Consider the following 16,040-nt stretch of genomic DNA (forward strand, 5'->3'; position numbering starts at 1 on the left):
CTTACCGACTGCGTGTCGTTATTTCAGCGCTGTGTGTAGCACATCGCTACATTGGTGACCCCGACGGTCCAAACGGGATTTGGACCCAAGATGACCGACTCTTCATCTGTTCACGCAGTTTTGCTAAAACTGCCGACTTTCTGGACGCTGCAACCACGCGTGTGGTTTAGCCAAGCAGAAGCCCAGTTCCAGATTCGGCAGATTATCTTCTGATTCCACGCGTTACTATCACGTGGTGAGCGCCCTTGACCAGGAAACGGCCGCCCAGGTTGCAGATTTCATACAGTCGCCCCCGGAAGAAGGCAAATATGAAGCATTCAAAGCGCTGCTCATTGGGACCTTTGGCCTTTCACGGTGTGAGCGGGGTGCCCGCCTGCTTCACCTGGACAGTTTGGGAGACAGACTGCCGTCAGCATTGATGAACGAGATGCTGTCCCTGGCTGACGGACACAAGCCCTGCTTCATGTTCGAGTAAGCGTTCCTAGAGCAACTGCCCGAGGACATACATCTGCTGCTGGCCGACGCAGATTTCAGCGACCCCCGGAAGGTGGCGACCCGGGCAAACGTGCTGTGGAAAGCCAAGAGGGAGAGCGTGGCGTCTGTCAGTCAGATTACCAGGCCACGTGCCCAACAGCAGACAAGACCAGACCCGGCAGGGGGGCGCACACAACACAGAGGCAGGAGTGAGGAGGCCAGTGAACAGTGGTGTTTCTACCACCAGCGGTGGGGCACAAAAGCCTGCTGTTGTCGCCCGCCCTGCAAGGGCCAGGGCCAGCTGCCACTAATGACTATGGCAGCTGGCCACCAGGACAGCCTCTTGTACGTCTGGGATGAACAGTCGGGACGCCGCTTCTTGGTCGATACCGGAGCGGAAATCAGCGTCCTGCTCCCGACGGGGTACGACACCCGCAACAGGAAGCCAGGGCCCACCCTGAGGGCCGCAAACGGCAGCATGATACGGACCTACGGCACCCGCACAGTGCAGCTGCAGTTCGGCACCAACCGGTTCACGTGGGACTTCACACTAGCTGCCGTGGCCCAACCATTCCTGGGGGCGGACTTCTTGTGAGCTCACAACCTGCTGGTCCACTTGCAAAGGAAAAGACTGGTACATGCCGAGACTTTCCAGACGTTCTCCCTGGGTGAAGCCAAGTTGCCGGCCTCACACCTGGACTCCATCACGCTGTCGGACAACGAATTCACCAGAATCCTGGTGGACTTTCCATCGATTCTGGCACCACAGTTCACGGCAGCCATGCCCAGACACGGGGTTCAGCACCACATCCCGACCAAGGGACCACCCTTCCACGCCCGCGCACGAAGGCTCCCCCCGGAAAAGCTCCACCTGGCGAAGGAGGAGTTCAAGAGGATGGAGGAATTGGGGATCGTACGGAGGTCCGACAGCCCATGGGCCTCCCCCTTGCACATGGTGCCCAAAGCAGCTGGAGGTTGGAGACCATGCAGCGACTACCGCAGACTGAACGAGGCTACAACTCCAGACCGCTACCCCGTGCCGCACATACAGGATTTTGCAGCAAACCTGCACGGGGCAAGAATATTTTCCAAAGTAGACCTCGTCCAGAGATACCATCAAATCCCGGTGCACCCCTGAAAACATCCCCAAAACAGCACTTATCACCCCATTCGGCCTGTTCGAGTTCCTCTGAATGCCGTTCAGCCTGAAGAACGCCGCACAGACGTTCCAGCGGCTAATGGATGTGGTGGGAAGCGTCCTGGACTTTGCGTTTATCTATTTGGACGACATCCTTATAGCCAGCAGTAGTCGCCAGGAGCATCTGTCCCACCTCCGCCAGCTCTACTCCCGCCTGAGTGATTTCGGCCTCACGATCAACCCGGCCAAATGCCAGTTCGGTCTCGATACCATCGACTTCCTGGGCCACAGGATAACCAAAGTCGGGGCAACACCTCTGCCCGCCAAGGTAGACGCGATCCACCACTTTGCCCGGCCCAACACGGTCAAAGGCCTACAGGAGTTCATTGGTATGGTGAACTTCTACCACTGTTTCTTCCCCTCAGCAGCCCGTATCATGCGCCCTTTGTACACCCTGATGTCGGGTAAAGGCAAGGACATTACTTGGGACGAGGAGGCCGCGGCCGCTTTGGTTAAAGCCAAGGAAGACTTAGCAGATGCCGCGATGCTGGTGCACCCCAGAACGGACGTTCCGACCGCACTCACAGTGGACACATCCGACACAGTAGTCGGTGGGGTGCTGGAGCAGCTCATCGAAGGGTGCTGGCAACCCTTGGCGTTCTTCAGCAAGCACCTACGACCACCCAAACTCAAGTACAGTGCTTTTGACTGGGAGCTGTTGGCACTGTATCTGGCAATCCGGCATTTCAAGTACTTCTTAGAAGGCAGGCCGTTCACCGCGTTCACGGACCACAAACCGTTGACCTGCGTATTCACGAAGGTGTCCGACCCCTGGTCGGCTCGCCAGCAGCGACATCTGTCCTACATCTCTGAGTACACGACGGACATCCAGCATGTCTCGGGAAAGGACAACATCGTGGCGGGCGCACTCTCCAGACCAGCTGTCCAGGCCCTGTCCCTGGGGGTGGACTATGCAGCACTGGCGGAGGCGCAGCAGGCAGATGACGAGATGCCCAGCTACAGGACCACAGTCTCCGGTTTGCAGCTGCAGGACTTTCTCGTAGGTCCAGGTGATAGGACCCTCCTGTGCGACGTGGCTACCGGCCAACCTCGCCCCATCGTCCCGGCAGCCCGGAGGCGGCGAGTTTTCGACTCCATACACGGTTTGGCGCACCCATCTATCAGGACAACCGTCCGGCTGGTCTCCAGCAAGTTCGCGTGGCACGGACTTCGCAAGCAGGTCAGTGAATGGGCCAGAACGTGCATGCAGTGCCAAACAGCCAAGGTGCAGCGGCACACTAAAGCCCCGCCACAGCAGTTCGAATCCACCCACCGGAGGTTCGACCACATTCATGTGGATATCGTGGGCCCCCTACCAATGTCCCGAGGAGCGCGGTACCTCCTAACTATGGTAGACTGGTTCACAAGGTGGCCAGAGGCGGTCCTGCTCACCGACACATCTGCCGATTCCTGCGCCCGAGCACTGATTGCAACCTGGGTAGCACGCTTCGGGGTACCGGCCCACATTACCTCCGACAGAGGCGCCCAGTTCACCTCCAGCCTGTGGTCGGCTGTGGCCAGCCTGTTAGGAACGCAGCTACACCACACTACTGCCTACCACCCACAGTCGAACGGACTAGTGGAACGCTTCCACCGTCACTTGAAGTCGGCTCTCATGGCCCGCCTGAGAGGACCTAACTGGGTGGACGAGCTTCCCTGGGTCCTGCTTGGAATTCGCACAGCGCCCAAAGAGGGTCTGCACGCCTCGTCGGCCGAGTTGGTGTACAGCGCACCCCTGGCCGTCCCGGGAGAGTTCGTACCAGCCCCAAGGGGGCAACAGGAAGAACCCGCAGCAGTCCTGGACAGACTACACGAAAGGCTCGGCAACCTGGCCCCCGTACCGACTTTACAGCACGGACAGACCCTGACCCATGTACCCAAAGACCTGCAGAACTGTAAGTTTGTGTTTGTACAAAGGGGCGGACACCGGGCACCGCTACAGCGGCCGTACGAGGGGCCGTTCAAGGTGATCAACAACAACAGGTCCACGTACGTTCTGGACACTGGGGGGAAAGAGGAGGTTTTCACGGTGGACCGACTCAAACCAGCCCATGTGGACTTGGCGCAGTCGGTCGAGTTTCAGGCACCGCGGCACAGAGGCAGACCTCCCAAACAGAGGCTGATCCAGACTGTGGACATTGGGGGGTGTATCGCCGGTTCGGGGGGGGGGGGGGGGGTTATGTGGCGACCCACTTTCTGCGCAGGCGAACCGGCTCACAAATAGCCAGCGCGCGGGGGGGGGGGGGGGGGGGGGAGACTTCGGTAATGCACCTCTGACGTCATTTCTGCCCGGAAAGGGCAGGCGCTAGGGATTAAACGCCAGCGCCGCGAAGTTTGAATAAACTAGTCTCGAAACGACTTACCGACTGCGTGTTATTTCAGCGCTGTGTGTAGCACATCGCTACAATGTCTCATGAAAGATTCTCCCACTTGTGGAAACATCTGAACAGCTACCTTCATACCCACCTGGGATCTAATGTTCAATCAGACAACCGCTCATTTTTCTAAACTTGCATATCCCTCACCTCATCATTACAATCAAGCCTGGGCATTAACTCTGATTCAATGAAGCACACAGAAGAGCACTACACGAACAGCAGGAGAAAAATGCACAATAAGCTGCAATACTTGTTGAACAGCAAAGATTGCAAGTGACAAAACAAAGGAAAGCAATGCACAACCGACAAATCAGATTAAAACTGAAATCCTGTCACATCTAGTTGGCAGTGAATAAGTAAACAATTAATATAAGAAAGTGGTTCAAATACTCAGCATGTGAGCACTAAGGACTGGTGTTTCTGTACAGTCAGACGTGCCAAGCTGGTAAGCCATCTCCTCTGAACATTCTCACTAGCACAAAACCAGCTCTCAGTCACTCCATATATTAAGGAACAGATGTGAGTACAAGATAAAGCAACTGCTTTCCAATCCTCCTCACAGCCTTGGTCCCAAAGTAATAAATTTCAGGAATGAGATCAGTGACTGATTTCAGAATCAGATTTATTACTACTGTCTTATATGACGCGAAATTTGTTTTTTTGTAGCAGCAGTACAGTGCAAAGGCACGCTATAGTGCAAAAACAAGGAATAATGAGGTATTGTTCATGGACTGTTCAGAGATTTGATGGCAGAAGGGAGGAAGCTGTTTCTAAATCACTGAGTATGGGTCTCTTGTATGTTCTCCTTGACAGTAGGAACAAGACAGCGCGTCCCAGATGAAGGATGCCGCTTTCTTGAGGCACCTGCTCTTGGAGATGTCATCAGCGGTGGGGAAGGTTGTGCTCGTGATGTTGGCGGCTGCAGCCTCTCGTGATCCTATGCACTGGAGCCTCCATACCAGGCTGTGATGCAACCAGTCAGCATGCTCTCCACAGCACACCTACAGAAAATTTTAAGAGCCTTTGGTGACATACAAATCCCAAAACTCCTTACGAAATAGAGAACTGGTGTATTTTCATGACTGCAGGTCCCTGGAGATGTTAACACTTAAAGCTGACCCCTTTCCACAGTTGACCTCTCAATGAGGACTAGCTTGTTTTCTCCTGATTTCCTGTCGTGCTGAAATACATAATCAATTTCCCGGGTTTGCTGACGTTGAGTGCAAGGTTGTTGTTGCAACACCACTTCCTCTCACTCCTTTATGACTCCTCTTTGCCATCTGAGATTTACCAACAGTAGAGCCATCTGCAAATACATAAATAGCATTTGAGCCGTGCTTAACTACACAGTCACATGTGTAGAGAGAGTACAGCAGTAGGCTAAATGCACATCTCTGAGCTGTGCCTGTGATGATCTTCAGTGAGGAGGTGATGCTATCACCAATCATTACTGACTGTGGTCTCCTGATGAGACAGACCCAGGTTTTGAAGCTTGTTGATTAGTACTGAGGGGATGACAGTGCTGAACACAGAACTGTAATCAATAAACAGTAGCTTTATGTATGATTTGTTGTTGTCTAGGTGCTCCAAAGCAGAGTGGAGAATCAGGGAGACCGTGTCTGCTGTAGACCTGTTGCGGTGTTAGGCGCACTGCAATGAGCAATGGCTTAAGGATAACTTAAGATGCTTTCAAAGGCACACCAGTCTTGATGAAGTCAATGAAAGCCATGGCATATTCATTCAGTTCCAAAGATGAATCCCGGAATGTGGTCCAAAACACCGATTCAAAACAGTCTTGTAAATGCTCCTCCATCTCCTTTGGCCAAACCTTCACATCCTCGCCACTGGTGCTGTAGTCTTCAGTTTCTGCCTAGGAGTAGAAGTACAGCCAGGTGATCAAACTTGCCAAAGTGTGGACATGAGATGGTACGATAAATGCTTTTTAGCACCAAGGCAATTTTTGGCTTAGTGTAGATTCAAGTTGCCCTGGTGAAACTGAAGCCAACACGCATTAAGGGAGAATTACTCAAGTGGTTAGAGCCTCGCCTTACACAAAACAACACTGTTGTATTTTGTTGAATGTCAATCATTTGGATTTTGGACATTGCTATAGGATTTTGCCCAAGGAACAACCATCTTCAACTCACTGACATTGTTCCTATGATAAGCAGGAATTTACTGACGATCACACTATGTTTGATTCCACTTGCGATACCTCAACCAATGCCACAGCAAGACACTTGGCAATATTCAGGAAGAAGCTGAAAAGCAGCAAGTAACATACATACTACAAGATTACAAAGACCACCTCGAAAAAAGGAATTCTCAACATCTATTCCCAATATCCAATGTCATTACCATCTTGAATCCATCGTCATCCTGGGAATTAATACTGAGATAAAACTCAACCCTACCTACCACGTAAATATCGTGGCTACTCTTGGTATCCAGCGGTGCTTAATTCAATTCTCACTCCAAAGTCCTTATACTATTCAAGAGGTAAGGGTGTGATGGAGTATTTGTCTGGATAAATGCATCCCTTGTGCAGAAAAGTACCATTCAGGATAGAGCAGTGGACTTAATTGACACCTTTTAACAAATCTAATCAAGCAGCTTCAACACCAGTGCAACACAACTGCAATGTGCATTATCTACAAAAAGGACACCCACTGCCCACTTCAATGTTGTGACCTCTACCACTAGAGACAATGGTAGCAGGTTGATGGGAACACCACCACCAGGTTATCTTCCAAATTGTAAAGCACCTTGCTCTTGAAATAGTTATCATTCCTACATGATCACTGGGACTAAAACGCTTGTAACTTCCTACCCAAAAACACTGTATCCACTGAAAAGATGCAGCAGCTCCTGAAGGTGGTTCATTCGAGGGCAATTACGAATGGCCTACCAGCAGCATCTCCATCACAAAACAATGAATAGAAATGAATTATTGTACTTAAATTGTATAAGTTTGCGAAGCAAATCAACATTAAATCAAATTTTTAGTGCGAGTTAATGGAAAAAATGAGAGTAGGGAAATTCCTTGATTCCCACAAGATAAAATTTTGTGTTTCGTTACATCTTTGTACCACCGAGCCACTTTATCAGGAAGTTGCAGAAGATAAAACAAGTAGATAAAGTTCATTATAGTCTGAAAAAGTTTATGTGGTCTCAATATTCTTTAGTTGAAGAGAAAAAGGAAAAGAAAACCTAGCTAATGTGGTAAGTGCTGGACAGTTATTATCACAGAATCAAACAACTGGGTTTAGCGCCGATGTATCTACCTGACTAACAAAAAGACAAACACCCCTTATTATCTAAGCTCATTTGCAATGCACCAATTAGGTCTGAGAACTCATACATCAATCACAGACTTGCAACAGGTGGTTTGGTGACTAAAGGGTAAAATGTCAAATGTTAACTAAATATCATTCAGTTTAACAGAATGTCAGTTAAGCAAAAAATGTTAAAAACAAAAAGCTGGTTCATTCCTGTACACGCCCTTTTGAACATACTGCATTTTTGACTAACTGTCAGAATTAGTTTTGCTTCTCGTTTAAACACCAGACGATGTTCGCAGATGTACCATGTTCTGAGAGTCCACGGACCTAAATGGTACTTTCTTTTCTTTTGTGGTTGTATGTACTGTTTCACAAGTTAGATATCTTCAAAAACCTATGCAAAACCCCTATAAAAAGCAATGAAAGATGCTACATATTCTAAAAGAGTTTTTATCAGTTTCAGAAGCAGCTTTTATTTCTTTTTTTCAATGACTTATTTTTCTGAAAAGCAAGGTAACATTCTTATTTGCAGAAGGCTGTGGCTCTCTTATTTTGCTTTAAAATTTACATATTTATTTGGTACATTTCTAACCAGTGCAAGATTTGAGTTGTTAATGCACACGCCTTTACTTTCATATCAGTTTTGGTCGATGTAAACAATAATAGATTCAACATATAATGCTGCATTTCTGCATAAAGCAAAGAAACTTTGGAAAGAACAATCCATTGAATTTTCTCTTGTTTGTCACTGAATTTTTATTCTTTCATCATTGAAGATGTACTGCATTAGATATCACAGCAGCACACACCCATTGATATCCAACATAGAGATGAAGCCTCCAAGAGATAGATTAGAAATATAATAACACTAAGATTAGTGTGGGGGTTGAAGAAGAGCAAACTTACTCTCAAGGTACCTGCAGATTTTATCTTGTTTGTGATAACATAACACCATGCTGGCCCTAATAAATTAGCTTTTACTATCAGCTACAACCTGGACAAAGTATTTTCTTACACAAGGTTACAACAGTCTTCAACAACCATAAATCCCTACATATTCAGAAGCTGCACATTCTTCAATTATCAGTATGACCTGTAGTCAAAATGTAATCTGAAATAATTTACATATTTCTAATAATGACTTGGGTGGTAAGGTGGAGGTACGTGTCACCCTAAGGATGTGTAAGGCACTCCTTCCCTCTGCGAGCCTGCGGGTCACCCTTGGGCAAGGTGTGCATCCACCTAGCCCCCTCCCCCCCGAAACATCGACGGCTTTTTCTATAGATGCTGCCTGGCCTGCTGTATTCCTCCAGAATTTTGTGTGTGTTGCTTGGATTTCCAACATCTGCAGATTTTCTCTTGTTGATAATGAATGCTATGTCAGTTAGACATATTCTGAACAGAAAATATTATGAAGCAATATTAAGCTGATACACAACTAAAACCCTCAGTGAAATAATGAAGCAAGCTGGGGCAGGTGCATGTTAATAGAGTGTGGACTCTATCAGGTCTTTGATACAAATATGCATTGCCCCAAGATACAAGATCTTCAGCTTCCTGATTCTTGTTGTTTTCTAAGTTCTCAGGAAGGTTACCTTCACTAACCAACCAATGCAATTTCAGTTGTTTAATAGCACCCTTGAAGTGCTCTTGAGTCTAAAACAGTTTATTGCTGAAGTAATTGCACTGCAAGTGTATAATGCAGGTATTTAAGTATAGGCTTGATCAATTAACTCCTTAAAAGTATTTTAAAATTGCCTATTGAACAAGTGTGTTTCAAAGTTCAAAAAAAAATCTCAGATTGAAGATATAGGAAATAGACTTGAATGGTAGTATTTGTCCTCAATATCCTGGAGGAAACTTTTCCCACCAATTATATAGAAATTTACACTATTGTTTTGAGTCCTTGGTTAAAAATAGTAAACAATTGTTCAGGAAAACAACAAATTTGGAAATGGGAAATGTAATTCTGCAATGATTTTCCAGTTATTAATCCAACACAGGAAGACAAGAACATCTGCAACAGTCAGCAAAACAAACAATAAGAAGAGGTGACAAAGTAACGTACCATTTTGTAAGCCCATCCAAAGCTGCTTATGATCCTTTTTCTGCATTTCATTGATTACTTGACTTTTGTGCTTTAAGGCATCAGCTTCTTTAATGCAGGACATAAAATGAGCTTCAACAGCATCTTTTGTGAGGCAATGAAGTAATTCCATTTCAGGAAAATTCTGGGGAAAAATAAGCACACCATTGTACTCTACTGTAAAAACTACATACAAATGTATTTTGCAACTTACACTGCCACAATCAAATAACAGAACTGCAAATTGTTCATAAGTGGTTTAAGAACACATTCAAAAAAATAGAGTATTATAAAATACTGCACAACTGATCATTTAAATCAAGGCTTCCCAGCCTTTATGCCATGGACCCCAGATTGGAAACACTTGATTTAAAGGATCTTCCATACAATTATTGCACTTGCCCCCAAGGTCTCAATAAATTCATCCAGTAATCAGGCAAAATGCTCATAACTCCCAGTTTCAACATTTGGTCACTATTTCACATAGGACCATGTTTTAGACAAGGCTGGAATGTAGAAGGGAACACAGGGAAGACAATTAATTGTCCTTCAGCAACCATTACTGGAAATGAGTAAATGCACATAGGAAGACAGGATTAAATTGCACCAAGCTGAAGGTTGAATAGCCCATTCTGCTAATGCTTAATAGACAAATTAATAATTACTTCATTAAAAAACAGAAATTAAGCTCTAATTATTTCAAAGCTTGTCTATGGTTATCTCTTCTGATATCCATTTTTATTACTACTTAGAATATATCACAAAGTTTAAGAGTAAACAAAACCTCAAAGTTTTTCACTGAGGGTGTTAAGAGATTGAAGTTACTAACAATAAGTCATGGTTTTAAGTGCAGTGTCAAAAATCAAATAACATCAATATTTTAAATGCAAAGTGCTTTGTCTTCAATATTTCTAAAGATTTACTAATTTAACTTAATATTTTCATTTTGTTTAAGTGCCCCTAAAGGTTTAAAGCTCCACAATCCTCAGAGACCCAATAGACAACAGAAGCTGAAATCTAGAACAAAAATAAAACATACTGCTGACATCTGTGGAGAAAAAGGAATCGTCGATGTTACTGGCTGTAATCCTGCATCGGGAGAAAGTGGTGAGAGAAGATAGCAAACAGGAGGCTGCCAGAGGGAGGGATGAGGCAGGAGTTTGAGGTGACAGTGAAACCTAGTAATGACAAGCAGTCAGATGAGAAAGGAGTTAATTAGGAGAGAGACAGGTGAGAAACAGGCAAGGAAAAACAAATGGGAAGATGGAGGCAGGTGGGCAGAGTAGAAGGGAATGATAGAAAGAGACTAAAAGGTGGTAAGTGGAACCAGATGCCGAAGGATATATGGAGGGTAGGACAGGCCAGTAGAGACAAAACCCAGGGGTACAGGTATGGGTGATGGCCAGACGGAAATGGGAAAGTGAACAAAAGGAAAGAGAACCTGAGAGAACCAATAGGAGACTGTCTCAATATTCCCCCCTCCTTTCTTCACACCACCTGGCTCCAATCGGCTCACTATTGTTTTCTGATAACCGTTACCACAAATCACCCACCAACAAATCTATATTAGATCATGCAGAGTAATCCAGTTATTTCCATTCCTGATTAAGGTCATAACACTATAGGGAGCAGTCTGAAGGGAACTGGCCCAAATTTGTGATTGCCACACAATCTCCAGAGAATGAACAGTACATTAAACTGAGCCCCAGGCTTTAGTTATGGAAGCCATGTTCAGGGAACTCATCCAAACTACAGACAGAAAGGAGGTTGGGCCTTTTCTTCACCTGCTGGTTATTATAGTTGGGGGTTTAGTGGGGATAAGCTCTTATTACTTATTAATTCCCAATAGCATGCATCTCAAATAACCTTTAACAACTAAGTACCAGGCCCTGGCATTCACATCTAGCTTAGCTGACGGAACAGCTTCTACTAACAGGAGAAGGGGCAAAAGTGGGCTACTGGTGCTTTACCAATCGCTTCAAGCAAATAGAGCTCGTCAGCCATGGCTGGCAGCTCAACTGGGAGAAGGTTTGCTGAAGAAACTGCTGAGTGAGGCATTACTAATGATCTTTCAAGAATCAATATAGTCTGGCATGGTTCCGGAGGACTGGAAAATTACAAAAGTCGCTCTGGTTTTCAAGAAGCGAGGGAAGTAGAAGAAATTATAGACCACTTAGCCTGACCTCAGTGGTTGGGAAGATGTTGGAGTCGATTGTTAAGGATGCGGTTTCATGTGACCATTAAGGGAAAATCTTGCCTGACAAATTTGTTGGAATTCTTTGAAGAAATAACAAACAGGATAGACAAAGGAGAATTGGTAGATGCTGTGTAATTGGATTTTCAGAAGGCCTTTGACAAGGTGCGACACACAAGGCTGATAAACAAGATGAGAGCCCAGGGTATTACAGGAAGAATGGACAGAGGATTGATGATTCTCAGGAGGCAAAGAGTGGGAATAAAGGGATTCTTTTTAGATAGGCTATCTAATGGTGGTCCAAAGTGATCTGTTGGGAATGCTTTGTTTTGTATTGTATGTCAACAACTTGGATGTGTCCAAGTTTGCAGGCAATACAAAAATAGGTGGGGGGCAGATGATGTTGAACAAGCAGAGAGACTGCAAACTTAGGATTAGGAGTATACGCAAAGAGTTGGAAGAAGGAATAGTGTTGTGAAGTGTACGGTCATGCACTGTGGTCAGAAGGAATAAAAGCATAGACTATTGTCTAAATGAGCAGAAATCTCAAAAATCTGAGGTACAAAGGGATTTGGGAGTTCTCGTGCAGAATTCCCTAAAGGTTAGTTTGCAGGCTGAATCAGTGGTGAGGAAGGCAAATGCAATGTTAGCATTCATTTCAAGAGGACTAGAATATAAAAGCAAGGAAGTAATGCCGATGCTGTACAAGGCCTTGGTGAGGCCTCACTTGGAGTATTGTGAGCAGCTTTGGGCCCCTTATTCAAGAAGAGGTGCTGACATTGGAGACGGTTTAGAGGAGGTGTACAAGAATGATTCTAGGAATGAAAGGGTTTTCATACGAGCAGCGATTGAAGGCTCTGGGCCTGTACTCACTGGAATTTCGAAGAATGTGGGGGGGGGGGAGATCTCATTGAAAACCTATCGAATGTTGAAAGGCCTAGGTAGAGTGGATATGAAGAGGATGTTTCCTTTGGTAGAGTTGTCTAGGAACAGAGGGCACAGCCTCAAAATAGAGGGACACCTATTTAGAACAGAGATGAGGAGGAATTTCTTTAGTCAGAGGGTGATGAATCCGTGGAATTCATTATGACAAGTGGCTGTGGAGGCCAAGTCACTGGCGGAGGTTGTCAGGTTTGATTTGTCAGGGTGTGCAAGGTTATGGGGATGAGAGGGAAATGGATCAGCCATGATGAAATGGCAGAGCAGACTTGAGGGACTGGATGGCCTAATTCTGTTCCTATGTCTTACAGTGAAAGGCAAACTTTGATCTCAAATCTCTGCTGCCTTACAGCTATACCCATTCATGGGGAAAGCTGAAGAAGTAAACCCAGAGGAAAAGCCCGGAGCTGAAGTCCCTCAGGTAGTCTTACATTGAATTCAATGCTCACCTGCAACTACTGTAATGCCGCTGGTGCCAAACTGTATCGGTCTCTGCTCATTCCTCTGGATTCATCAGCTGCATGGAAATGGGAGCCTGCTGCATGGTTACCAGCTTGCTCTCCATATCGTACTGACCTGACTTACCTGGCTTTTGTATCACGTAAGCAGTTAGGACACACCATCCATGGTCGACCTCAACCAATGGAGGGCCTCCACCTTTCATAATTTTTTGCCAAAACCTCCCATTACCTTCTGAACTTGTGTACTCAATAATACTCCAGGAAATATCCTACCCTAATGCAGTCTTTGAGTAGGCTGCAATGTTAATCCAAATACAGTCTGCCCTTATCTGTGAGTTCTGCATCTGCGAATTCAACCAACCGCAAATCGAGAAAACCCTGAAGTGCTCTTTCAGCACTTGTTGTTCAAGCATGTACAGACTTTTTTTCTTCTCATTATTCCCTAAACAATGCAGTATAACAACTATTGTACATAGCATTTACATTATATTAGGTATTATATGTAATTGAGAGATGATTTGAAGTATACGGGAGGATGTGCGCTGGTTATCATGGATCAGGATTGAAAAAAATCAGAAGTTCTCTTACTAAGTAAGTCGGAACAGGTACATCCGGTATTATTTAGCGTCAGTTAGTCAAACGTTTGTCTTAGCATATAGTATGTATTTTATCTTTCTATGCATATAAAACACTTAAGAACGTATGCTTCAGCGCCAGGCTCGGGAACGGAAGATCCCGAGTTCGATCCAGTAACAGACTGCTCTTGAGTGTGCTCTCCACTGTGCCGGGTTGATGTGGAGGATCAAAAACTCAAAACCCCAAAACCCAATAATTAAACCACTGTGTTGCTTAGTAATAATTGTAGCTTTCATTGGGTCAGAGCCTTTCTCACTTTATCCTTTAAAATTGTTCCAATCGTTGACCAACGTAGCCTAATGCTTTTACAATGACCGATGGCGTTTCACCTCTTTCTGATCACTTTATTATTTCCACTTTATTTTCAATTGTGATCGTGATTACTTTCGTGAAAAGAAACACTGCGGATTGGGTCCTAATGTCCACCGCACTGAGACAGGTTAAATAAGGGACTTGAGCATCTGCGTTTTTTGGTATACGCGAGGGGTCCCAGAACCAATCCCTCGCGGATAAGGAGGGCCAACTGTATTCATTAAAGTTTAACATTTACAGTTGTGAAAGAAGGCAGAAGATTTCAATATTCAAGATTGTTTAATGTCATTTTCAGATAGCTTATATGCATAAATTGACTATATGTACATATAGTAATGCTAGGTACAGGAGTGTTTGTACATAAGGTGACTGACAAGGAATAACACTGATAAGTGGTGATGCTTTTTGTGCAGCTCCAATGGGAATCATCAAATATTCCAATTTAGAACTACTATAGCTGAAATGCACAGTCACAGCCATGGGGACTTTAGTAAGCAATATCATTTTAGGACATTTTAAAAAATTACCAATACTCAAAAATTGCTGGATCCCAGACTGCAGACTCAGGTCGTGAGTGTGGTTTCCATTTCAGATAATGGAAGCGGGCATGGCGCACTGGTTTACAGGTAAAATTGACTTCGATCCCCACTCCCAACTATCCTGCTGGCCAGTGTACAGTCTCTGGAAAATAAAACTGAAGACCTCAGAACAAAATTGCAGTACCAGAAGGACATCAGGGACTACTGTAAACTTTGCTTCATGGAAACATGGCTAACCTCCGCCATTTTGGATGCAGCACTGGAGCCCAATGGCTTCATCCTTCTTTGCAAAGACACACAAAGTATTGTGTCTTTTAAAGGTAGAGGAGGTGGAGTATGCTTTAAGATCAACTCATCGCAGTGCACAAGTGAGGTGATTCTGTCTCTGTCCTGCTCACCTGACCTGGAACATCTAGTGGCCAAATGTCGTCCGTGACATCTGCCAAAGGAGTTTTCCGCCATCATCCTGGTAGTGGTGTACATTCTACCTCAGGCCAACATCAAATAGGTGATGGAGGAGCCGAGCACCGTAACCAGCAGTCACGAAACAGCTCACCCTGATGCCTTCCCTATCACTGTGGGGGATTTCAACCTGACCAGCTTAAAGAAGTCTCTGTACAACTATCAGCAGCATATCACCTATGGAATGAGAAGATCCAACAAACTTGATCACTATTATACGTAGAGAATGTATGGTCACATAGAGAATGCTTGCTGTGCCATCCCATGTTCACACTTTGGAAAGTCAATCGCTTGGTTGTACTTTTACTCCCAGCGTATAGACAGAGACTAAAGACTGCAGCACTAATGCTGAGGATCAGGAAGGTATGGTCAGGGAAGGTGGAGGAGTACTTTCAGGACAGCTTGAGTTGGGTGACTGGACAATATTCAGGATTCATTTTCGAATCTGAATGAACAGTTGCATCAGCTTCATCAAGATCTCCTCATCAAGAGATTGGTTGAATGTATCCCTTTCAGACCATACTAGACATGCCCAAACTTAAGAGACATGGATGGACTAAGAGATTTGTCGACTGCTGAGAGCCAGGTCTGTGGCATTCACATCAGGTGATCCAAAACTTATAAAACAAGTCCAGGTACGACCTACAGACAGCTATTTGAAGAATGAAAAAATAACTCTGATTGAAGTTAGAGATGGAATCAGATGTATGTCAGCTCTGGCATGATCTGCAGGCCAATATTTCCTACAAGGTGAAATCTAACATCGCTGTGATACTTCAGTCCCAGATGAACTCAACCCCTTTTATTCATGCTTTGAAAGGGAGAATAAAACTACACCTCTGAATTCCTGCAGCATCTGGTGACTCTGTGATCTGTTTTGGAGGCCAACATCAGAACATCTTTCAACGTCAGAACCCTTGTACACCCTGATGACATACCTCATAGGGCACCAAAAACCTGTGAACCCAACTGGCAAGAGTGCTCAAGAACATCTTCAATCTTTCAATGCTGCAGTCAAAGGTTCTCACCTGCTTCAAAAGGGCGACAATCATACCAGTGGCCAAGAAGAGCATAGAGCTG

At 45.4% G+C, this 16,040-nt stretch overlaps 1 protein-coding gene across 4 annotated transcripts in view; it reads right to left on the reverse strand.

Annotated features, from left to right (window-relative positions):
- The window catches only part of atg5 (ATG5 autophagy related 5 homolog (S. cerevisiae)), a 164,552-nt gene that overhangs the window by 87,925 nt on the left and 60,587 nt on the right, over positions 1-16,040 (reverse strand). For all 4 annotated transcript variants that reach the window (XM_073055842.1, XM_073055844.1, XM_073055843.1 and 1 more), the window contains one exon: positions 9,400-9,562. In XM_073055842.1, the coding sequence (XP_072911943.1) occupies positions 9,400-9,562 (163 nt within the window). The remainder of the gene's footprint in view (positions 1-9,399; positions 9,563-16,040) is intronic.

Source organism: Hemitrygon akajei, chromosome 9 (genome assembly GCF_048418815.1).
Source record: "Hemitrygon akajei chromosome 9, sHemAka1.3, whole genome shotgun sequence".
In the NCBI taxonomy this organism is placed as follows: Eukaryota; Metazoa; Chordata; class Chondrichthyes; order Myliobatiformes; family Dasyatidae; genus Hemitrygon; species Hemitrygon akajei.